The 24,088-nt window shown below is 47.8% G+C and overlaps 3 protein-coding genes across 4 annotated transcripts in view; 1 reads left to right on the top strand and 2 right to left on the bottom strand.

The window, feature by feature from the left end:
* Window positions 1-12,443, bottom strand: part of LOC135817291 (probable ATP-dependent DNA helicase HFM1) — a 61,632-nt gene extending 49,189 nt beyond the window's left edge. The window contains exons 1-8 of one of the 2 annotated variants that reach the window (XR_010553526.1): window positions 12,086-12,443; window positions 10,644-10,802; window positions 10,120-10,193; window positions 3,745-3,843; window positions 3,223-3,279; window positions 2,723-2,793; window positions 2,318-2,456; window positions 1,633-1,784 (exon numbers count right to left, since the gene is read on the bottom strand). Coding sequence is in view for 1 of the 2 variants with exons in the window: in XM_065330450.1 (XP_065186522.1) it covers window positions 1,633-1,784; window positions 2,318-2,456; window positions 2,723-2,793; window positions 3,223-3,279; window positions 3,745-3,843; window positions 10,120-10,193; window positions 10,644-10,802; window positions 12,086-12,198 (864 nt within the window). In the remaining variant the exon portion in view is untranslated. The remainder of the gene's footprint in view (window positions 1-1,632; window positions 1,785-2,317; window positions 2,457-2,722; window positions 2,794-3,222; window positions 3,280-3,744; window positions 3,844-10,119; window positions 10,194-10,643; window positions 10,803-12,085) is intronic. The other variant, XM_065330450.1, reaches the window with a different exon arrangement.
* Window positions 12,444-13,726: 1,283 nt separating this feature from the next.
* LOC135817290 (26S proteasome non-ATPase regulatory subunit 10-like) lies at window positions 13,727-15,483 on the top strand. The gene has a single exon (XM_065330449.1). It carries the CDS (start codon window positions 13,998-14,000, stop codon window positions 14,760-14,762), a length of 765 nt encoding a protein of 254 aa, XP_065186521.1. The 5' UTR covers window positions 13,727-13,997; the 3' UTR covers window positions 14,763-15,483.
* A 1,399-nt stretch (window positions 15,484-16,882) lies between these two features.
* Window positions 16,883-23,249, bottom strand: LOC135817289 (thyroid receptor-interacting protein 6-like). The gene is made up of 8 exons (XM_065330448.1): window positions 22,786-23,249; window positions 22,458-22,559; window positions 20,353-20,420; window positions 20,125-20,172; window positions 19,393-19,523; window positions 18,790-18,841; window positions 18,537-18,605; window positions 16,883-17,335 (listed from the first exon to the last, which is right to left on the bottom strand). Exons 1-8 carry the CDS (start codon window positions 23,060-23,062, stop codon window positions 17,219-17,221), a joined length of 864 nt encoding a protein of 287 aa, XP_065186520.1. The 5' UTR covers window positions 23,063-23,249; the 3' UTR covers window positions 16,883-17,218.
* Window positions 23,250-24,088: the final 839 nt, after the last annotated feature.

Genomic DNA, 24,088 nt, shown 5'->3' with positions numbered 1-24,088 from the left:
ATGTTTGTGACTTGGCTCGTCTTATTCAGACTGTCGGAATCGCTGTTTTCTGTGTTCAAACATTGGTGCGACTCTTCCTGCGCAGTGTCTACTTGTTAACTGAAGCCGTGGTGGTCTCGGAATTTGTCGGAGCTCTCTTCCGCACCAAGCAAATTCATCGCGCTCCGCACTATTCCGCCCCAGAGCGCATATCGTTTTTCTGGAGTTTGTGCCGTCCCACATCGTTCGCGTGGGCATTTATCAAGACTGCAAGCTCGGGTATAAGAATTCTGGTATCTCTCCTGAATACGAATTGCTGAAGTTGACGATGGCAAGAACAAATTGTTCTCAAATTCCTAAAATGCGCTACTTGTGGTGCATGTTGCTGCGAAGGTAGCAGGTCTGAAAACACCAACAAAATCAGCGAAGCGCTTGCCAAGGAAAGAAGGTGCGGAACTGCTTACTCTCTCCTGCTGGAAGGTCGTTACAGTTTACTTGAAAAATGCTAGCTTGCTGCATCGCCTGCCACCTGGAGGCATGGATCGCTTGAAAACGAAGTTTCTTGACCTGAATTTGAACGCATGTCTTCTTCAGCGTATTGTTGAGTGCTGAAGGGTCTGCCTCAAACTCTGATGAAGACGTCGACCTTAGCTGCAAGTGCAGCGAAGCGGGAGGCCAAAAACTAGTGGTGAAACGAATATCAAAACCCAGTAGCCGAATATTCTCCGGCTTACGAACGAATATTCTTTCGTTAACACGGATGACATCACATGCCCTCCTCTCAGTCATTTTATTGGATATTGTCACTATTATTAGGCATGACGAACGAAGGCATATATTTCTCCATCATTTCTAGGTCATTTTTCACAAAAATCCCCAGCTGAAGTGCCTTTCACAGGCTCAAAAAACAGCTTGAGCTTGAGACGTGATTTTCGTTCGAGCGCCATACCTCCCCTCCAGGACCTCGGATTGCGTTCGGGTGGCTTCTAAACAACAGCTGAGAGTTTGCTAATGCCGATAGATCTTTCAATGAAGCGATTCGGTCAAGTATTCACGAAGTTACGAAAGTTTGAAGTCGCCCGGTTGATTCTGCATACCGGGTTAACGAATATTCGCCATGAGAAATATCGTTCGAATGTGTCAAACCGAACGAATATTCGAACATTCGGTATATTCGTTTCACCACTACCAAAAACTAAAGCTTGGTCTGTCGACAATGCTCTGCCTCAATGTATAGCTGATTTCTTTGCCCGTCGAGTGGACAAAATTAATTCGAAAAATCGCTCTGGGAAGCAACAATATTAATGACGCGGAGGAAGTACAAAGCAAAATATTGCCGTCCACCGATTTTCTAGGCTCCAGGTGTGAATCCATCGGTGGTGGTGGGAGAACACATTGCTGATTTACATGACGTGACAGGCCATTGCCGCCTATAGAGTATAGTGCCTGTGAGGCCCAGCATGGGTTTTAAGCATGAGTTGAGCGCAAGTTGGGCGCCATTTTTACAGGTAATGCACAGCTAGATTCTGACATGCATAATTCTGGAGGGTAAATTACAACGCTCCGATCGATGTCTGGATGATGAATAACAATTGAATATTCTGGTCAATGTCATGATGAGTGACTGCAGGGCGACAGATCAAACATGCTTACGGGTGTGGTGATAATGACATGGTCACGCTGCAGCTCCTGGAAATCATCCGTGCCCGTGTCTCCAGTCAGCTCCTTGCACACTAGGCCATAGCGAGAGAACTTTTCACTCCAGTCCTTCCAGCGCTCGGCACACAGAGCTTTGATCGGCGACACTGGTGAAGAGAAGAACAATCACAGTCAAGCAGTATAAAAAAATAAACAAACACAATAAACAATACAGCTGCAGGGAGCAAGAGGAATTGGCCCCAGTTCTGAGATTCATGCTCTAAGTGATCATCAGGGGCAACTTCGATTGCAATCCAGATGTAATGTACTTCTGTACTTCGTATCTGTAAGTCACGTATTTCTTTCCCCAGGAATGAGTTTGCGAATGATTGAGAGTAGACTGTACGTGAAAACCATGTGGATACATACCAACCCAATCCTATCCTAACCATAGACACCGCACGCATGGACACACACACACACACCACACACACACACACACACCACACACACACACACACACACACACACACACACACACACACACATATACATAGTACATACACACACACACACACACATACGCACACATACGCACATACACACACACACACACACACACATGTGCACACACACACACACACACACACACACACACATACATATACACGCACGCACGCACACCACCACCACTACATACCATATACAATTTTGTACGGGAAAGTTCCGGCTTGCTGCCCGCACTGCATCAGTAGGCGAATGATGGCCAGCTCAAAGACTACAGTCTTACCGGATCCAGTTGGTGCACACACTACAATAGGTCTATTAGTATACATAGTCTGCAAGAGATTAGAGATACAATGAAAACACAAACATACAGTACTGTAAGACATGCAAACTGACAACAGAAGTCAGCGAGGCAAACAGAATCAGGAAAGCTGCAGGTTTCCGTGCATTCACTGCCGATAGTTTGGGGCGACAACTGTATAACTGATCTCCCAAACAGCTCCCAAATTGACACACTACTGCAGTCTCAAAGATAAAACATTCCACAGAATAAGCCAGCAGCATCTTAAATTGGTCCATCACACAAATCAGCACTCACGTCATCGAAGACTTGTGACTGGACGATATTGAAGCGTGGCAAGCCATTGAACACTGGTCGGTAGGACTCAGCTAAAGTTCGCTTGCAGTCAAGGAATATGCAAACCGATCTATTAAAGTGGAGGGGTGCTGTACATTTTAGGATATACATGTAACTGTTCGGCTTGCCAAAGCATTTCTGGTACAGTAAAACCTGGTGTAAGCGACCTCTGGGTTTAGCGACCACCTGCTCTTATCGACTGTCTTTCCATGCACCGACAGTTCTACACAGACATTGTGGGACCTGGTTGTAAAGACCACCTGGCTTTAACGACCGCTTTTGCTTGCACCGTGGTGTGGTCGCTTAAACCAGGTTTTACTGTATATTACAAATACTAGTATTGAGCACTGATGTGACGATCACTAACATGAGTTCCACATCCAACATCACCAGTATTACCACAAAACAACACCACACACACACAGAAAACGAATTAATGCAGCAGTTAGTGGACAGGATACGGATTTCAGAGATGTTTCTGAGCCTGACTTGGTTGTTGCCATCTGGTCCAGGAGTAACTGGGCAAGGTCACGGAATGACAGGACAAAGCATGAACCTAAAGACAAAGACAAAGGTGAGTTTATCAGAGGCTTGAGCTGGTACTAGTGGCTTGGGCAGCGACCAAACAGAGATGTAGCTCGCACATCTGTGGTGTGGTGACCATGTACCGCCGGCAACCTCATAGCCGTCGGTTTGCCTATTTTGACTACGTAGAACCTATGACGGCCAGTTGCTGGTGTGGTGACCGGACTACACTGACTACACGCGTGCTACGTACCTGCCAAATATCGGCATTTGCATTGAGAAGCTGTTCCTTGCCGACTACTTAGTTGCAATGCTTGATTGCTGTACGATAACATGGCCTAAATCATAACACCAATATCAATGCTTCATAGTGGAGTATATCTGTGAAGACAGTACTGTTACATTAGGACGGATATGGATTAAAAAGCATTGAATGATAATTCAGGTCCTGCACCTACCTGGCAGTATAATGTCTGCACTTGGCGTCGGTGGAAGGAGAGAAATTCCGGACAGTCTTTGCACCGCACTACTGCTGGCGCTGCTGCCGGCCTTCATATCTGATCATACCAGCCACATGCGCACACCCAAACACACAGACACAATAACACACAACCACACACACAACCACACACACACACACACACACACACACACACACACACACACACACACACACACACACACACACACACACATGCACACACACACACACACACGCACGCGCGCGCGCGCGCACACACACACACACAAGCACACAGAAGCACAATTTCCTTTGGCTCCAACGACCTTTACAAAGAAATCTATCAAGCAGATACCCAGAGTTCAGTCTGTACGGCAACGAGACAGAAATTGTTCATAGGCAACTCAAGTCTCACATTTTCATGACTATAAGGAAATGTTGATTGTATTCACTTTCCATTCTGATCAGGACAAATCACCCACCATTCTTTACACACAGCAAGGAGAAAGGAGAACAATGCATTGGGACCCAATGAATTTGATCTCCACCCATGATCATCAGGCAACTAGTGGATCGAGGCAGGTCACCCAAACATAACGGGGAGAGAGGCGAGGAGACAACCGCTCTTGGAATTTAGCGCAGACTGTGCAACACACATCAGGCAGTAATGCTATGGAGGCCACACGCCGCACCATTTCTCACACAAAAGTGAGCGCCAACCCCAGCGCTGTATTTGCCCCGATCGCTAAAAGTGTCTTGAAGGGAGCCGAACTGGAAAATCCTGGAGCAACAAATGCAGCACTGCTGGAGTATGCGCTAAAACTACGCGAGTAACAAACAAGACTAGGGTAATCCCTTGAAAATTGGCCTGAACACCTCTCATACTGGTGTTTCACGATGTGCAAACTTTCAGAGAAATCGACCGGGGAGAACGTGGTGAGCTCGTGGGTCCTCCTGTATCGCGTATGATTTGAATGGTCGCGGGGACAGAAGAACAGTAATTTTACGACTCCCAGCGGTGCAAACAGACCGCGGCCATGTTTTCTCTGTCGGCCGCGATCACGTTCAAAAAATCGATGACGCAATGCATGCGCAGAGGCCTGCGCAGTGCGTTCGCTGACATCCCTACCTTGACAAGAGACACACAGTGTGACGACAAAAATATTTTTTACGTGACCTTGGGGACAGTTTTACAAAGATAGAACTTGTCACAATAATTACTATCCTTGCTGTGCGACCTACCTCTGCCTTTCATACCTGCACTTGGCTAACAGCTCGCACCTCCGGTTAATGTTCACACGCCTGTCTGCCTGCATAATTTCCAACTTCTCTCTGAGGCACAGAGGACAGCGTTTAATGGTGTTGGTGTAGGCTGGGGCCTGGGTGATGACTGACCAGCCAATCTGTCCCTCCAGGAAATCGCGATCCCACGGACGCAACAAATTTCGCGATTTTGGCCCAAACCCGCGATTTTCTGAAAAATCCGCGATTTCCCGCGTTTTTTTGTTGTTTTCTGCACTTCTTTTGACATTTTTCTGCACTTTTCACGCAGTATACAGTGCTTTCCATGATCCTGCTCGTAGGTTATTTCCACAGTACGCAAATAGCGATTCTAAGGATACAACAAATTTCGTGATTTGGCCCAAATCCGCAATTTTCTGCCTATAATTCCGCGAGTTCCTGGCAAGTTCCGCACTTTTCGCCGCATTTTTTGTTGTTTTCTGTCGCAATTTCTTGCGCAAGTTTTCGAGGATTTTTTCCGCAAATTCCCGCAGGGACAGGCCAATACTGCACTCGCTATTCTTACGCTTCAAGTTTCAGACACACCTTGACAATTCTGTGGTCCTCTCTAATCGCATTGATATGGGAAAACACAAAAAGGGGTATTGTCAACAATGCCTTTTTGGGGCAGGGCCATGTACCGTATTTTCCGGAGTGTATGCCCCCCCCCATTTTTGCCATGAAGTACAGACACCTACCCTATTTGTCACGCAACGAGCGGTGGACAAAGTGAAAGGACTTCTTGCATGTGATTTTGTTGTACTTTGTGACAGTCGAACTGTCTCAGTGTTACTAGTTAATCGTTAGCTTACTAGTTTGCTGTTTGAATCTGCGTTTGGTTTATTCATTGTTTATTTGACACGTCTTTTCTGTGTCTTTTGTTTGGTTGACGTCATGAGGTCCCATGGCTACGCGGACTGTACTCAGTCGCGGATCCTTCTGCAGAGCTGGCTACTTTTTCGGTTGCTTTTGGATTCCTTAATTGATGCATGTAGATTAGTGTAGATTAGTGTAGTACGTTGGCGTCGTTTGCGTCGTTTGCGCTGCTGTGGGTGCTTTGTAGGCGCACGTGTATGTGCACGTTCTGCTGAGGAGAGCGTTTTGGCTTTCGCTTGCGCTACTTGTTTCTTCGATATTTTCCTTTTCTAGTTAGTTGTTGTTCCTGCCGTGATGGATATTGTTCCTGTATCCTGTAAATATCCCAAACTGAGTTGTGTGAGCTTGTTGTCGGTTGGATCAAATTATGGCGATCACGCCAGGATAGATACGCTGTTTGGATCCAGTGGCGCTGACAGGAAGTGGCCACGATGCTCAAGGAGAGAACCAGTGAGGGCGCAGGATACTCGGCAGAGTCCGCGGGGGGACTGCTGTTGGAGGAGCGGTTGCTGCGAGTTGGTAAGGCCCTGGGTTTCGAGGGGAGCCGACTCGCGCAGTACGTGGAAAGAAAGGTGAAGGAGGTCAACGCTCAAAGGGAGCAGGCTATCCTATGGGAGGAGGCGTGTGCTCAACGGGGGCATGCGTTCCGAGCGGCCGGAGCGGAGTTGCGAGGGGAGCGCTCTGCGGCGGAGGCTGCGTCTACTTGTGGACTAGTAGACAGCAGTGCTGTGGGGGTAATGACAGTCCCAAGTACAAGTACCAGGATTACGTTTCCAAGGTACAAGGAAACAACGGTTGTGTTTGACCAAGAGGCGCGTGGACGACGAGCGTCAGTGGAGAATCGGTCCGTCGCTCCAACAACCCAGCACAGTGGACAGTGCGTTGGAGTGTCAGCCATGGATACGGCTGAGGTGGAGACGGAAATGAAGGTTGTCAATGGCAACAGCGCATTGGGCACAGAAGCCGGATGCACTGTGTCCTGTATCGAGGCAAAAATGGAACGGCGGTGGCAGATGAAGGAGCCACCACGTGTAGCGAACAATACGCGTGAGAACCCAGCAAAGCGGTTTGAAACGCAGTGCCTAGTTGTTTCACGGAGGAAGGCTAACCAACGACCGCCAGAAAGTGATGTGCCGGAAGCCATCAAGTTGATGAAAAGATGGAATGTCAGTCGCAGGATGCAGCGCCTGGGTAACGTGCTCAGGGAAGAGTACAGCGACGATGATCAGCGGTGTTTGGCACGCAGTCGTATTCATTGTGGCGTGCGGAATACCAGAGTCGATTGTGTTGTTCGTGCATTCGTTTGTTTAGGATTGTGATCCCCAGGAAGTCCTTTGGTGGGGAGTGATGTCACGCAACGAACGGTGGACAAAGTGAAAGGACTTCTTGCATGTGATTTTGTTGTACTTTGTGACAGTCGAATTGTCTCAGTGTTACTAGTTAATCGTTAGCTTACTAGTTTGCTGTTTGAATCTGCGTTTGGTTTATTTATTGTTTATTTGACACGTCTTTTCTGTGTCTTTTGTTAGGTTGACGTCATGAGGTCCCATGGCTACGCGGACTGTACTCAGTCGCGGATCCTTCTGCAGAGCTGGCTACTTTTTCGGTTGCTTTTGGATTCCTTATTTGATGCATGTAGATAAGTGTAGATAAGTGTAGTACGTTGGCGTCGTTTGCGTCGTTTGCGCTGCTGTGGGTGCTTTGTAGGCGCACGTGTATGTGCACGTTCTGCTGAGGAGAGCGTTTTGGCTTTCGCTTGCGCTACTTGTTTCTTCGATATTTTCCTTTTCTAGTTAGTTGTTGTTCCTGCCGTGATGGACGGATAGCGTTCTTTCTCTCTTGTTTCACCTGACAACTGACAACTGACGGACAAACCAGTGAACAGTCAAGTCGTCGGAAAGCAAATGTGACAAAGGAGTCTCTCTTTTCTCTTGCTCTCTCTCTAAAGCAAGATTTGGAAAGCACGCGTGGGAGAGTGGCGCGCGCTGCGCATGCGCATGTATAGCAATGACATCATAATCAGATGCATGATCATCAGACTAAGTATGAGTGGTAGATGTTCCACGTTCGTTAACAGGGCTTAGCGCACACGCTAAACCACCATTAATTTGATCATCGGAGTATAAGCTGAACCACCCCCCCCCCCTTTTTGCATGAATTTTGAGCGTCCAAAGTGCGGCTTATACTCCGGGAAATACGGTACCTACTCCAGAACTGGCTTATATTATTATTCTTTTATTCCACGATGGCGTGACGCCAATAAGGATGATTAATAAGTGCGATAGAACTGGTACTAGCCAGAAACAGCTAGATGGAAATTAACCGGGAGGCAAGAAGCAATGGATCATGAAAAACAAGCGGGGGCAATAAAGTTAGCAGGGGTGATCGAGATAGTTAAGTACACATTCGATATATCAGAAACCAGGGGGGTGCGCGGAGCAGGAACAGGTACTGCTCAAAAGAAGACTGGATGCATTGTTTCGGAAAGAATTTCTACGAGGTTGGGTTGTGATGTCGATAGGGAGTGAGTTGTAGAGGGTGAGGGCACTGTTGATGGGGGAATCTCGGTGCCTGTTCGTGTGTGCGTGTCCGATGGAGTAGGTCCTTGTCTGTCGAAGGGTGTATGGTTGGTGTTGACGTTGTGGTGCAAGATGTGGTTGTTGCAGATGTGGTGGGGAGGTTTGGTGGTGGATGTCCCATGCTAGTAGGGCTTGTTTAACAAGGACTCGTGAGCTAAGGGTGGGGAGCTTTGCGTGATGGAGGAGGGAGCTGTGGTGAACTGGTGCAAAGAGGGGAATCCGAAGGCAGATGCGTATAGCACGGCGTTGAATTCTCTCCAGTGTGTCCCGCTGTTGCTGTGTGGTGTTGGAGAGGGCAAGGCTGCCATATTCGAGAACGGGTCGGATGTAGGTCGTGTATATTAACAATAGGCTGGAAGCGTTCATTGTGCCACGTGTCTTGTGGAGTTGGTGTAGTAGTTTTTTGGCTTTGTTGGTGGTTTCTATGATGTGTTGGGTCCATCGCATATCGTCTTGGAGTGTAACACCAAGGTGCCTATGTTGGTGGACCTGCTGCAGCCGAGTCGAGTGGAGCGTGATGTGGATGGTGTGTTGGGGTTGGAAGGAAAGGACGACGGTTTTCGTGGTGTTGACGAGGAGATGCCAATCCTTCAACCATCGTCCTGCTGCGTCCACGGCACGTTGGAGGAACGCAGCTGACAAATCCCTCGTGTAATGCGTCGCGATGAGTGCCGTGTCATCGGCGAACTGGCTGCATTTAGTGTGAGAGTTTGTACATGCTGGGGGGAGGTCGATCGTGTACACCAGGAAAAGAAGAGGCCCCAGGACAGAGCCCTGGGGTACTCCAGCTGGAATGGATTTCCATGATGACAAAGCGGAGCCAACCTTGACGCGTTGTCGGCGGCGAGTCAGGTAGCTTGTGAGCCAGGTAAGGGCAATGCCACGGACACCAAGGTGCTCGAGTTTGGCCAGGAGGCCAGGATGCCAGACTCGGTCAAAAGCCTTTGATAAGTCAAAGAAGCACGCTGACACTGCCTGACCGGAATCTCGGCTGGCGGAAATCTCATGCACTAGGCGGGAGAGCTGTAGTTCAGTACTATCCTTAGATCGAAATCCAGATTGGTCGGCCGGTAGGTGGGGCTCAATGTGGGTGTAGAGGCGTTGGTGAACAATCCTCTCCTGAACCTTGCTGACAACGCTTAGGAGCGAGATTGGCCTATAATTGGTGACCTCTGCACGAGAGGCTTTCTTGTGTAGAGGACTGATAGTGGCGTCGCGCCAGTCCTGTGGCTGCTCGCCTCGCGAGAAGGACTCGTTGAAAAGTGTTGCGAGGGAGCACGATATTTTGTCTGCAGTGATCTTGAGCAATTTCGTCGGGATGCCATCGTACCCAGCCGACTTCCGGAAATCAAGCTTCATAGATACCATGCCGTTGTAGCAAGTTACAGATCACAGCAGGGTATGCATTTCTCTCCATGCAACAGACATCAATTCAAATAATTCTGCACCAGTGACAGTGTAACACTGTAGCATGCACCCAGTCTGGGCTGAGGGCAGTCGCGGTTGTTTGATCATACAATGCATGCCAAGCCAGACCCATGGTCGAAATTTTTGAGGGGGTGCTTTGGCACCCAAAGCACCTCCCCCCCCCCCCCCCTGCCTACGCCCCTGGTGTTTCTGTGCAGGTCTAAGCTTACCTCCTGGTCCAGCCAACTCGCGGCTTGGTGGGCCAGGCATTTCCCAGGGTAAACCCGGCGGTGACAAAGGATGCCTACGGAAAAGAATGGAGGCAGCAAGCAGCAAACACAGCCAATCAATATCTTATTTGGCATGCACCTGTGTGTCCATAGCACATGCATAGCATATAAAACACAAGAGCACAAGTCATGTTGGCTATTGGCTAGTATTATTACTAGGTTACACGGTGCAACACAAAGAGAGGCAGAACTGGGCATTGAAATCCTGACTGTACATTGTGTGTCACCCAAGAAAATCACGGGAGAATGAAGAGAAAATAATTGTTTTGAAGTACATCATGACTGGTACTGTACACGGGTGGGGAGGAGAAGGAGGAAGAGAAGGAGGAGGAGGAGAAGGAGGAAGAGGAGAAGGAGGAGGAGAAGGAGGAAGAGGAGGAGGAGGAGGAGGAGGAGGAGGAGGGGTATCTCTTCACTGCTCCCGTATGCTAGTGGAATATCTACGGTTGAGGAAGCGGTCTCACCTGCGCAGTAATGGCCGCCGCATGTTGCTGGGCTTGTGCATACTGGGAGGGCTGAACACACCACTGCTGTTCCATATCTGTGGTGCCGGTGTGTCTAGAAACTGCAAGTCCGGTGTACCTGGAGGTGATGGCACAGCGGCCGAAGACTCTGTTGAGAGCCTGGGGAAATAGTACAAAGATACAACGGGAGATATACATGTACATCAGATGCCATGGAGCTAATAGCTTTAAAAAATGGTAACAAAGAGAACAGTCAACCTCGTGAACAACAACCTCGGGTACAACAACTCATGAAAACGGCATTATCTTCTGGGTAATCCACACCTCTATGGAGCCGCAAGGGCAGCTGGAACGGGCAACCTGATTGCAAGATTACCTACAGCACTTCACGTTCCAATTGCCCATGTGATTTCCATGGGTTCTAGGACTTCTCTGCCTATGCCACAATTTTAAAGATAATACACTGCACACAAACAAGTGAGGTGTGCCACTTTTTGCACCACGATGGCAAAGTGTGACGGAATGGTAGGATTAGACTCGGATCTTAGACCTTCCGACTCCACAATATCTTGCTTACAAGTTTACAACTGCTAGTGTTCGACAAACTATAAAATGCACAGGGGCGTAGCAGCCGGTCCGGCCGGTCAGGCTTTGGCCGGACCACTTTTTCGCCCGACCACGGCCAAAAGTGCCCAGAATGCAGGATTTTGCACCCTGATTTCCAAAAATTTCCCGGAGAGACCCCCGAAGCCCCCCCCCGGCCGGACCACCTCCAATGGCAGTGCTACGCGCCTGATGCAAGATTTTGGAATGGTAATAGTTTCCCTTTCCACTACCCTGTCCAGAAAACTACATTGCTAAATAAGTAGCTTGGACATCAATAACACAATAGGCGTCCGCCTTTGGGTAATCCTGAAATAAAGATTATTAATAGTATACTATTATTTGAGGCACACCGTGTACTGTAGATAGACTAGGGCTGTGTTTACATGAAGCGTTTCAACCCGGGTCAGATTTCAACCCGCCATGTGCACAAAGTGAATGGCGCGTTTACATGACGCATTGCGCTTGACCCGGGTTGAAATTTCGCCCCGGGTTGATTTCAACCTGGGTCACGAAAATCGTACAAACGTACTTCTGTGCGTATCTCGCGCCAGGTTTGAACAGCACTGCAGATGCAAATTTCGCGCGAACGGATTCACGTGACCATACAGGACTGTAGAAGTGGACTTTTGGCGGCATATCAGTATTTGACCCGGGTCAACTGTCTTCATGTAAACGCTCACCTCTTTTGTTTGTCGTACAGACTTTCAACCCGGGCTGAACTCGACCCGGGTTGAAATTTCTCATGTAAACACAGCCTAGGTATGGGAAGGAAGGAGGGGGGGGGGGGGGGGGGAGGAGGAGGAGGTATTGTACGAAGTGAGCGGGCAGCTACCAACCAGTCAACATTATGCACATCATCCTTTCCTTCCTCTTCCAACAGATCAGAAATACCGCTCAGGAGCTGCGTTGGCCTGTCCCCGGAGAAACTGAACCCATCGGAGAAGGCCATGTCCGAGATTGTCCAGCAGGGTGTAGCCTAGTTAAAAAAGGAGCCACCCGGTCCGCTATGAGCTATGCTGAACAGCAAACTAAAGAATGTGGAGAACAAATTGAGCGTTTGCAAGACACAACATGCGGGACCATTCCTGTCGGCAGTAGACGGTCGGGGACATCTTTACCCATGAGCAAGAACAATAAAATAAATCAGAGTCGAACAGTTGCCCAAGTAATTATTAGTTTGCTAATTATTTACACTGGCTGCTTGTGGAAGTAGGCAGCGATTTGCTGTCTTTGCTTGTCTTTCGAGTCCAGAACAGACGATGTGACCGATGCACTTTGACCTGAGGGGTCAAAGTGCAATGTACTGGTGTACCCACGCAATTTTGTTGAAAACTGACTGATGTAGCAAGAGGACATAACTACAACGTGACTAACTAACTTACTTGTTTTCCCCCAATCTGCCCTCGAGCCTCGTGTGTGTTTCACAGCATAGTATAGTAGCAGATCTACTTTCCGGCTCAGTTTTCTTCTGTTCTTCGCTTGCTAAGTAAACATCTAGTCTTGGTTCCACCTGAACTGAAGTGAAACCACTCCATCACTGAAATCAAGCCTGGTCTACCAAGAGGGGGCAATACTCTTGCTATTTTGTAGTTGAATCTACTCAGTTGAGTCAGTACTAGTAGTAGATGACTGTTGATTGCCTCTGCACCGGAACCCTTCTGAGTTCTGGGCTTCACTCGTCCCGGTGCAGCTTGAGAGGATCTAGAATGGCCTTCGTCTTCGAGCTTCCAGCCACATCCGGTGCACGTCACAGTCGTCTGCCCCCTTGGCCCTTGCAGTTGCATGTTGTTATGTCTTTGACAACATGTGGATCCGTTGAGTGAACGTTACCAAGGTTACGTGAGTGGGTCGAGATAACTTTTACAAGTTTGCTCGTGATAAACTACTTGAAAAGCTCAAAGACTCGAAGCAAGAGTACTCTTGCTCGAAGTAATTACTACGGTATAAACTGTTCGCTTTCTTGTGAGTGATACTATTTTTGTACATTGTCACAAAGACACAATGTGCGCACGTGCCTAGCCTAAACTTTTTCACTCACGATTTTTTCAGTCGTGCAAATACCTGGCCAGTGTGACGACGGAGTACTTTTCACTGTCATGTCCAGGATACCGGTAGGTCGGTGAAGACAACTACATTGTAGATCTACATGTACCTGATAATCGTCCCTGAAACTAGTGTTTTCACCCCACTGTGCGTGGTGGCTACAGCAGAACATGATTATCTCACAACATAGGAAAATAGCTATTTTCATCTTCACTTCAATCATCGTGTCAGTGCTTGTCATGATAGCATCATGCGTAGATCTACGCGCGTCTCATGATCTGCAACAGTAAAAACAAAATACGTCACGGCGCGGTGCAAACAGTCCTTTTCAACACCCTTGTATCACCCTGCGCCGCGCCGCTTTTTCGAAAATTCCGCCGATAATGCGATATGCGTGGTCCTTCAGCAGTCACATTACCTGATTACCTTCACTACAACTAACTATTACTTGTACAAGTACAACTGAGAGAGAAGGAATTTTTGATTGACATGCTCCCCCAGTAGTTTGAATATTCTTGCCGTTCATGTTTCTGTACTCTTTTATGTCCTGCTGATCAGCTGAGCCTCATTGACTTGCTTCGGAAGAGAGAGTTTTTCCAATTCTGCGTGCTGTCGATAGAGAGTGGGCCTGCGCTGTCCTCCTATTTTTCGGAGCTTGTGAAAAGTATTTTTTCTTGAGGAATGAATCAATGCTGCTCGTAACAAATGGGATCAGCTAGCAGCCTCTTGGAGGAAGTTGCCAAAGCTATCCGAAAAGATGACTCTGACCGACTGACTTCTCTGCTTCAGGAACATCGGGATGCCGACCTGAATGCCCTGGAAGCTGGGAGTGAACAACGGCCTCTTCACATTGCCATTCACTACAAAAGCAGTGGGTGCTTGGACGTACTATTGGCGTCACCTGGGTTGGATGTGAACAGTCGAGACAAGGATGGACGAACAGTTCTACTCACTTCTGCCGCTAAAGGATACCAGGCAATAGCACTACGCATGCTGGATGATGATAGGTGCGACTGGGGAGCTGTGGATGCCAAGGGGATGACTGCACTCCATCATGCTGCATCCACTGGCTGCTTACTGCTTATTGATTCGTTACTGGCTAAGGGCTTGGACGTGGCTGTCCTGTCTACAGCCAAGCGAACACCACTGATGATGGCCGCAACAAGTGGAGAGTCGCAGGCGGTGCAGCTGCTGTTATCCCGCGGCGCTAGTCCGAAGTGTGCCGATGCCGTGCTATCCACACCGCTGCACTGTGCCTGCTTGCAGGGTAGCTTGGAGATTGCACAGCAGCTTCTGGATGCTGGTGCTGAGGTAGATGCCCGGGACAAGTTCGACTGCACGCCACTGCTGTATGCGCTACAGAGCAAGAATAAAGAGTTGGAGGCAGCACTGGTCGCACGTGGGGCCAATCTTACACACGCCTTGGACAAGAACTTCCAGGAGCTATGTTATCACACCTCCGGAAAGTAAGTCTTGCCATTGAACATTGGTGAACTGAACATTTTCATGACATGCTACCCTTCACGTTCCATTATGCGGCTGTGAAGGTAATAAGTGCGATGAATTTTAATACTTGATCATTGGATTTTGTCCACCATACATCCTCAGACCGACGTCTAACCGATATAAAATTGCCACTTTTGATCGGCTCTTGTATTTGTGTCTGCCTCTATCTACATACCCATGATTGCCCATCTGCTGGTGCTAGGAGCCCCTTTTGGGTCTTGTTTCTATTAGTGACGTTTCATATTGGGTCCACTTCTCCAGTGGAGATTCATTTGCTCACGTAACTATTGTGCTGGTCTCGCAATATAGTTTCAAAAAGTTTTCGCGTGGCGTTTCATGCCGCATCCATACAAGTATTTAGATTACTCCGACTTTGCGACTGCTTTTGTTTTTCAATTCCTGGTCTTGTCCTGGCGACAAAATTTGAGACGGACGCGTGGACGTATCCTAGTATATTATGTTATTTTGTTTTTATCGATTGCTATCCCTCCGGTCTTCTTTTATTCTGTTTGTTTACGGGGTGTTTGAATTGACTGCAATTGCGCTAGGTAACTGAGCGCTTTATTTTTTCGCTGTCTGCTCGATCGAACCGAACCACCCCAGACTCAAATGTTCAAGTTCTAACTTTATAGTATTATTTTTCAATGATAAAATCAAGTTGGGTAACTCGCGAGGGTGAATGTCATGCATGTGGAGTACTTATTTGTCACAAAGTAACAGTTATTAGTCAGCATGTAACCGGTAACAGTAATATACAGGACAGGACCCTTCGGCTATGTATGCAGATCCTACAAGTACAAGTACTGCCTTTCGCTTACGATGAAAATTTATGTAGATCTACATGTACCGTAAAATCCCGCCAGAGCGCCCCGTCTCTCCCATCCGCCCCTCCCTGACTTCTTGTCAGGGACGTGATTGATTGTGTCCTCGTATGACTCTGTCGCAGTCTGTGGTGCCGTACTGCACTGCAGACGCGTGCTCGACCCCGTTGGAAATGTACGCAACAGTGCCCACCCTCCTGACCAGGGAGTGTGGTATTGTACTACTCCCTGCTCCTGACCAGGGATCGCACAAACCCTGCGTTTTCACGGTCGGGTCTGTACGACTCCTGGCTCTTGACCTTTGGTCGGTGTACGAGATGCACGAACAGTTTTCGTAGGGTGAGTACTTTTTCATGTAGCACTGAATGCGGCAAGTTGGACTCGCCCATCCGCCCCTCCCCACCTGAAGCGTCGAGGAGGTAGGGGCGCTCTGGTGGGATTTTACGGTACTATCGTACTTCCCGGCACAAAAAAACCCATGTGCTTATATGGGGAATACCATATTTCCACAAATAGTAGGCCGGTCTACTATTTTTTCAACCTCGTCCTAACCCGGCCTTATAATCGAGGACGGTCTTGTATTCTTTCATCCCAGTTTGACCCCCGGTCTTCTATTTCTCGCCACACGGTTTTACCCCCGTTCTTCCATTTTCTTCTACACAGTTTGAGCACGGTCTTCCATTTTTTCCCACAGTTTGAGCACGGGCTTCTATTTTTAACACAAGAACAAAGACTCATTTAGTAGGCCCGGTCTTCTAATCGGAGACGGTCTTTTATTTTTTCAATCGCCCCCTGCCTCGGCCTTGTATACGAGGAAGGCGTTGTATACGAGGACGGCCTTTTATTTGCGGAAATACGGTAGTTACTGTTTTTGGCAGAACTGAGAGGTCGATCTTTGCTTGCGTATACCGGAGAGGATCTACATGTCGTATGGATATACGGATGTACATAAAACCATAACATGTACGGCGTTTTGCTGATGCGGAGGCTCGAGGACTAGTGTCGACTGTCACCATCTCTTCCATGTGTGCTGGTACAATCTGCATGGGCATTCCCTGCCAGACCTGGGTGAAAAGTGATTTCGGTATATCGATGTCAGTGTGTCAACTGGTGAGGACTTATGACTAGTACTAAACCGCTTCTGTCGCCCACGCCGTGTCCCTAAATGCTATGACACCGTGATGAACATGGACAAGCTTCAAGAAGCAAAGGCCTGAACCAAGTAAATGTCGGGAGGTGGAAGCATCACACCAACTGGGCCCATGGGAGTGCTCAATAGACTTTCAAATTTTAATTGCGAAATCTACGCTCTAGAACATAACATACTCGTATAAGCATTTTTTCTTACCTAATATAATGTGTAACAGTGATAAAAGAAAATCGGTTTGGACCATGCTCTGTATTACCGTATATTCCAGGAAAAAATAGACCTAATGTCCAGTTGCAGATCGCTAAATTAGTGAAGCAAACAATGCATGCATATACATGCAATTCAATGTCAAAGTTCCAGTAGTTATTGCCATCTGCAAGTGTGGCGTATATGTACGGACAGTTCATGCATTGAACACGCAGTATCTCCACGGCCCCTGGTGGTGGCCATCACTTTCCGCCTCCGGCTTGGACACGCTTGATATTGCAGTCGCGGCACAAGAGCGCCCCCTCGTACGGGTAGCAGCCCTGGCCATTCTCGCCTGCCGACAGATTCTTGCCACAATCCTAATAAGACAAAACCCGCAAGCATGAGAGGTCTTACAAGCTGCAACAATTTCGAATACAATGTCAGACAAGTGCTGCTGTATAGGGCGAAGCAAACCCCAGTTATGAGCCCCCCCCCCCCCCCACACTTGGGACCGCGATTTTCTGGTTGCAAGTTGACTACACCTTTCTTTAATTCAGTTTAGGTCATAAAAGGTCGACATAATTATAACCAGTAAATACGGTACAGTCAACTTCGCTAATAACGACTGCGGATATAACGACAATTCGCGAATAACGGCAGGATTTCCATGCCCACAGCAAAGTCCCATCCAACTGTAATTAGTGACTTTACTCCCTCGCACCCAGACGCTGATTTTTTGGGAACAAGTTTCTATACTTCCGATGGGAGAATCCGACATGGCAGTGCATTTCGGCGTGGCCAGGTCAAATTGTAGAATATCGCATCGAGTGAATTGCTTTATCTGAGAGAGGAGATGTTCGTGCCCTTGAGACCCGAAGTCCCGTTTCCATACGACAAAATTTAGGAGCTCTGCGCTCAGCGCTTTTTCAGGGTATGAATTTCGGGTTGTTCTGGTCGGGTCGCAGCGTCGCGGACTATTCCATCGTCTTCAGCGTCGAAAAACTACTGGCCATGTGAAATTACAAGGCGGTGAGACGCTTTCGTCTTCCTCTACGAGCGAATTTGTTCTGCGCCAGCATACCTAAGTATGCAATTTCGTACGCGCAGTTCGAGTGACGAGGCGTGTGCACTGTACACTGTACTGCATGCACGGACTGTGCGGTCGTTCTCGATTCTCCCATCGCTCCCATTCATTTCTGTTTCCAGCAAAAGTCCAAGTTGGCGCACTTCAAATGACTAACTCAAGAATGGCTGGGCCGATTCGAATAATACTTACAGATTTCCTATGTACTACGCCTGGGAGAATCGAATGAGACCAAAATCGAAGCGATCGGAGCAAGTTTTGGAAATTGGGTGTAGTCACTACTGTAATACATAATAATGGGACTTCGGGCATAAGGACACTTCGCGAATAACGACACTTTTCTGATGCCCCGCCGAGTGTTGTTATAAGCGAAGTTGACTGTACATGTTCAAGTTCCACTAGGCAAGCCAGCTGTAATTGACAGCAGGTACGGGGTTCCCACATGTGCAGTGTATTGCTCGAACAAGATTGTGTCTCTGCGCTATCAACCTTACCTGACAGTTGAAGCAACCAACGTGGAAACTCTTGTCCATAGAGATTACCCGGAGCGTTTCCTCCTTGCCCTGTAGCAAGAGAGACAAACACAGCAGCAAGGAAGCCTCCATTAGAGACCAGATGAGATGTCATGCGTGGCAGAGGAACAAGCACACTGGATGGAGTCTTCAGTCTGCATCTGATGTGTTGGGCCAGGACTGAATGGACAGGACAATGATGGACGATATGCATACTCCAATGAGGAGCAATTACCTCTTCGGGGACTATAGGCTCCTGACAACTTGCACAGCGTGGGGCGAATTTCCTGAAGAGAGGAAGAGACACATGAAAGCAAAGCATACATCAGCACCGCCACACAAGTGTTCTCCCAGCAGCCTCGTTGCCGAATTCTAAAGCGGAGGAACCACTCTATCACAGTCATGAGACTCACCTACTTGGATGTGGAGAGAGGGGGGGGGGGGGGGGGGGGGGCAGTGTCAAACGGACAAAAAAGACTACAGAGCATTTTGTACATCCCTTGCCCAATGAGAAAAGGGTTGCATAGATATCTTGCTGTATAGGAATAACTACTCCTTAGAATGTGATCTGGGAGCCTTCCTGTGCTACTTCTTGCCCATTGCAGTACCTTACACATTTACATGCCTTATGTTAGGAATTGAGTTTAGCTAGCTTGAGGTTAACACCTAACGAAGTAAAACCTAAGCAAAATAATTATGTTAGGCTATGCAGTACAAGCCATGGTGCTAACCTCTTGCAAAAGTGCTCAATGCCACGCGGGCAGAGCCAAAACACAAGAACTAGGCTGAATTAAGCTGCAACTCGGAGTATGCACTATGCAGTATAAAGTCAACTGACCGGTGGTAGCAGTCGAGGCAGTAAACTTGGCTATCGGCATCCGTTGTGAACGGAATACCGTCGAGCATTTTCGGGCAGTCGTGGCACTTGAAGCAGTCCGGATGGAACGGCATGTCCATAGCCCGTAGGATCTACATAGACACAGGCACAACCAACAAACATACAGGGGAGAAGGTGCTCTTGAATCTATCCAGTGCTATCGTGTATGAACATGGATCCCCAGGAGAGACAATGATGCGAATCAGTATGGTATCCACATAGTCACCATTCACCTAATTAGAGCACCAACGTCTAACCAGAGAGGAGTTTCGATTGTGAATATCATGAGACCTAAGCAGATCTAGTATCCCTATCTGCCACCCCGGACAGCACAAGTGGAGAGGCAGTTACAGCTGACAAGACATGGGCGAGAACGAATAAACACTGGACTGCACACTGCGTGACCGGGCAAATAGTGTGGATACAGCAGTGCAAGGTAAGGGGGAGTCTTGTCGCAATTGGACCTTCACTTCTCACCACATGCCCACCTCCTCCAGAAAGCAAGCATGATCACTCAATTGGATGATGAGCAAAATGGCACGCAAGGCAAACTGATTTACTGATTTATTCCCACGTAAAACAAAGTGGTATCTATAGGGTGCGTGACAAATTGATTTACACCTCAATTGCAACCGGAATGAATGGAAAAAGCCACTGTGAGCAGCACAGCCACCGAATTGAAATAAAACTTACCCGGTCCTTGATGTAATCCTTACAGACGGCACATCTTTCTAACGTTCCCTGTCAAGTGTCCACAAAAACAGAAACGCAGCCAAAGACACCATTTACATTTCCATGGACTCACAGCACCATCATTCACGCCACTCGCTAGTCTCTGAAATATTGACGTCTACAAGCAGCTGAGGATCTACTAGTGATGGTACTACAAATCAAATCATAGGATAGGATTGATGGACCTACATGATAACACGAATCACACAGGATGCCTGTCTCCACGGTGAAGAAGGGCTTGCCTCGTAGTTCGCTTGCTGCAGTGGAGGAAAGTCAAAAGAATGGAAAAAAGAGATAAGAATTAATAGCAAGAATAACACGACTACAGTAGAGTTTCAGAACTCTAAAAAAACATTAGGAAAGGTTCTGAAAGAGAGACAGGAAGTTCTACCACTGTCACATCGACTTAATCTGAGCAATCCAATATTTGTTACAACCCTAGTTGAAATAGTGGTAGCGACTCCGGCGATAATATTTCCTAGTTGAAATTTGCATAAATAGTGTCGATGACTGCCGCTTTGAAATTGCCAATAAGTTGTACTATGCAGAGCCATACACAGCCGTGTGAGTCCGGTACACAACTCTGAGTGATCAATCATTAGTTTTGATTGTAAAGTGTGAGTTATTTCGAGTAATTTGAAGTTTTAAAAAAAACGCGCCAAGTTTCGCTTGTCGGAGGTAGTACCCACATGTAAAATCCATTACAAGCTGTATAATGAGGGAGAACCTGGAAGAAAAAGATTCAGCAGCTTGTCATACGAGCAGGAATACTGCAACAAATCATTTTCGGTGTCTACATGGAATTCCATTGGAATCGGGTGGAAATAACACGTGGAATATAGTTTTAGGTGTCAAAGTGCACGGCCAAAAGTACCGAAACTTGCAACCTACCAGAGATTGAGTGCACATGCAGTTATCACGGTGACTCCTTGAACCATAATACTATGTCACACGTACTAGCATTGTATAAGTCCTCTAGGCGTACTGGAAGGTTTTCAATTAATTTGTTTACAATCAGATACTGTGTGGATAGCTGCTCCCAGTCAACTAGATTTGGGCACACCCGGAAGCTTGCGAGCGCACGGAAACTGGCTTTGCACCGTGGTCTGAACTTTGACCTCTTGACAAGGCTGAATGCATCCTGCCACAAGATAGTCCAAGTCCCTCACCAAGTACAGGTTGTGTGAAACGTGGACAGTTATCCAAACATGGATACTGAGAGCAAAACATTATGAAGTACAACACGGGTACATCTTGCTCAATTAGAACAGTTCTCCCTCTATGCCATTACGTATGTACGTGAGATAGTGTGAAGCATGTACTACATGATGTGAACAATCCAGAACCCTTCCACCACATAGCCGTTCGTCCCCAGCATGTTGGCAATCCTCAGGACACTACAAAGTAGGACAACCTGCAGCATTTTTGTGTGATCGTTGAGACAAAGATACAGTGGATTAGCAGGGCAAACCGTTGAAACAGCGGACTTCAGACAGTCACGGTGGGTAGTAACATACAAGTAGACTAGCTACTATCCACCCAGCACTGGCATCATCAGGCCACTGCCTGCAAACATTGTGGCTCTACTGACTGTCTGCAGCAGCTGCGAATCGATGGAGTGCAGATTGGCACTTTACTAACCTACTTACATACAGAACAGCGTAGGTTTACTCCCGCTGTACCAAGCCCAATGCACTGGCTGGGTATCCCCCGGCACCGACCATTCTACCCCACCCAGGCCTGAGCCAAGCCTGTGCTTCGTGGAAGGCGCGTCCATAACCAAGCCATAGAAATGCAGCGGTCACACTTCACCTTACTCATAGGCCTGCCCCGTCCACCGCCACAGTACATGTCACGCGCTAAAATCGTTTTCAATTATCAGATACATTTACACACAAGATAACAATTTTACTCAACAAACAAACGACAGACATGCATGCAACAAAATATTCCACAACCACGAGATGTATCTGGCCGCACACATAGCCAAAGCAGCCTTCCTTCTTCACTTCTTTCATTTCACTTACAAACCTTCGCGATCGACTCAAATCAACGGATGAGGGACTAGGTGTAAGCCAGACGCAGGAAATAAGGGCAGCTACGCATTCTCTTTCGCTGCTAACACGGAAACAGGATACTCCAAGCGCAGGTGCATGCACGACACAGTATTTATCTCTTGGGCTTTCCTTCATCGCTGACACGCGCACATCACGACACAACGTGTCTCGGGAAAGGTTCGAATGAACACACATGTACACATGCCAAGCAAGACCAAGTGCCTAAACTCAACTTACTGCAGTTCCCGCAGACAAAGCAGTTTGTGTGGTAGATCTTTCCCATTGCCTGAACGCCATTCTCACTTCCAATAACCTTCTGCTCACAAATGTTGCAGAACCCTGTGACACAGAAAGCCAAACGCAATGCAGGAACAAAATTTCCATTGGAATGCTAGAAATGAAACAGCTGATTGCCGATTTGCGCAGCGACACTAGCAGCTACGTACGTAACAACGCACTTTTCTATTTTGCTATGATTATGAAACTCTTACCTGAATAACATTCCATTCTCGTAGGCTGGAAGATAGTGCCATTTTTGTGCTTTCATGCCAAACCATTGACTTACCAAAGAATCCTTCCTCTCCAGCATGCTCCATGTTCTTGACCAGAATTTTGGTTAGGTTATCCACTTCGGTTTCAGCCTCGTCGCCAGGCGGCGGGGCAGGGAAGTCATCACCACCAGGGGGCGGAGGACGGCCAGGCTTGCTATCTGAAGGTGGCGGGGGCCTCGGCGGAGCATCTAGGTCGTCCAGAAAGTCGTCCTCGATCGCGAATGCCTCGTTTCTCACCGCCGTCTTCTTCCTCTGCGATACAGGACCGAGACTCTCCACTAGCTGTGCCATCGTCAAACTAGAAGCAAGGAGCAATGATATGACTCTGGAGCTTGGTGATCTGCTGCGAACACTCTACTTTTCAACCTGACAAATTCACAACCGTCGTTGCCACTTCTGGCTTCTGCAAACAAGAGAGACACAGATATACTGCAGTGACCACTTGTCGCATAAATGCTTCTACAAAAAGTCCAGCCAAATGTCATGAACGGACAAAGAAGTGCCTGTGACTGACTGTGCACATGTGCCATGATGTGGCGTCTATGTGCGCAGATTCTACGGCCCGGGCGTGTGCGTCTGTTACAACAGTCAACACTCGACTGTGCGGAAGAAAGCGAAGAAAGTCTGACTGTCATGCACAGACTGTCATGTCAGTCGATACAGTCAGTGCAGTGCAGTACAATGTAGTCGGTGCAGTGCATGCAGTGTCAGGTCACTGCTACTATACTAAGCAGTGCTAGGCTGAGTGCTGTTGAGCCCTAGCTAGCTGTCCGTTGTCGCAGCCTGGTTGTGTTTGTAGTAGTCTATACGCACGTATGTAGATCTACATGATTTTGAGCTTGACTTGAGACGTCGTTGAGTACCGCCGGTAGAGGCGACGGTTTCAAATAGGAAATAGGTTGCAAACCGGAACGGACTCAATATTCACTTTCTCTCTTGGTATTTTGATTAGAAAACATATGTCACAGTGAGACTACGATGTGTCCTCCGAGCCAAAATTTCATGGCTCTGCGATGACCAGAAGCGCCATATCAAGCAGGTGAGTTTTTGACGTGTTGCTTCGCACTGCGACTTGAGTTTTACGACTTTCGAAAAATCAACTTCTTGTCGCAGGTAAACAGCGGCTCGCCTCTCGACAATAAAGCACCGCATACCAATCAAAACTAATGGAAGCACACACAAGGCTTATTGTTACTCTGTACTGGCCGTCGTGGAGCGATAGCAATTACCTAATTTCAGACCCAGAGTGAATTTGACGGGCACTCTAAAACGTGTCCGGTTTGGAGCCACCTCTGATTTGAACTTTTTTGAAGCGAA

Source organism: Sycon ciliatum, chromosome 5 (genome assembly GCF_964019385.1).
Source record: "Sycon ciliatum chromosome 5, ocSycCili1.1, whole genome shotgun sequence".
NCBI classification, from domain to species: domain Eukaryota; kingdom Metazoa; phylum Porifera; class Calcarea; order Leucosolenida; family Sycettidae; genus Sycon; species Sycon ciliatum.
Note: the sequence above shows the minus strand (reverse complement) of the source record. Positions and strands in the feature narration are given on the sequence as shown.

Excerpts from the sequence above, each read along its gene's own strand:
- LOC135817290 (XM_065330449.1), top strand. The coding sequence starts at position 13,998 with ATGGGATCAGCTAGCAGCCTCTTGGAGGAAGTTGCCAAAGCTATCCGA.
- LOC135817289 (XM_065330448.1), bottom strand. The coding sequence starts at position 23,062 with ATGGCACAGCTAGTGGAGAGTCTCGGTCCTGTATCGCAGAGGAAGAAG. Across the intron at positions 19,524-20,124 it reads AGGATTACATCAAGGACCGG|ATCCTACGGGCTATGGACAT; the intron begins GTAAGTTTTATT and ends GTGTCTATGTAG. Across the intron at positions 18,842-19,392 it reads TGCCTCGACTGCTACCACCG|GAAATTCGCCCCACGCTGTG; the intron begins GTCAGTTGACTT and ends TCCTCTCTTCAG.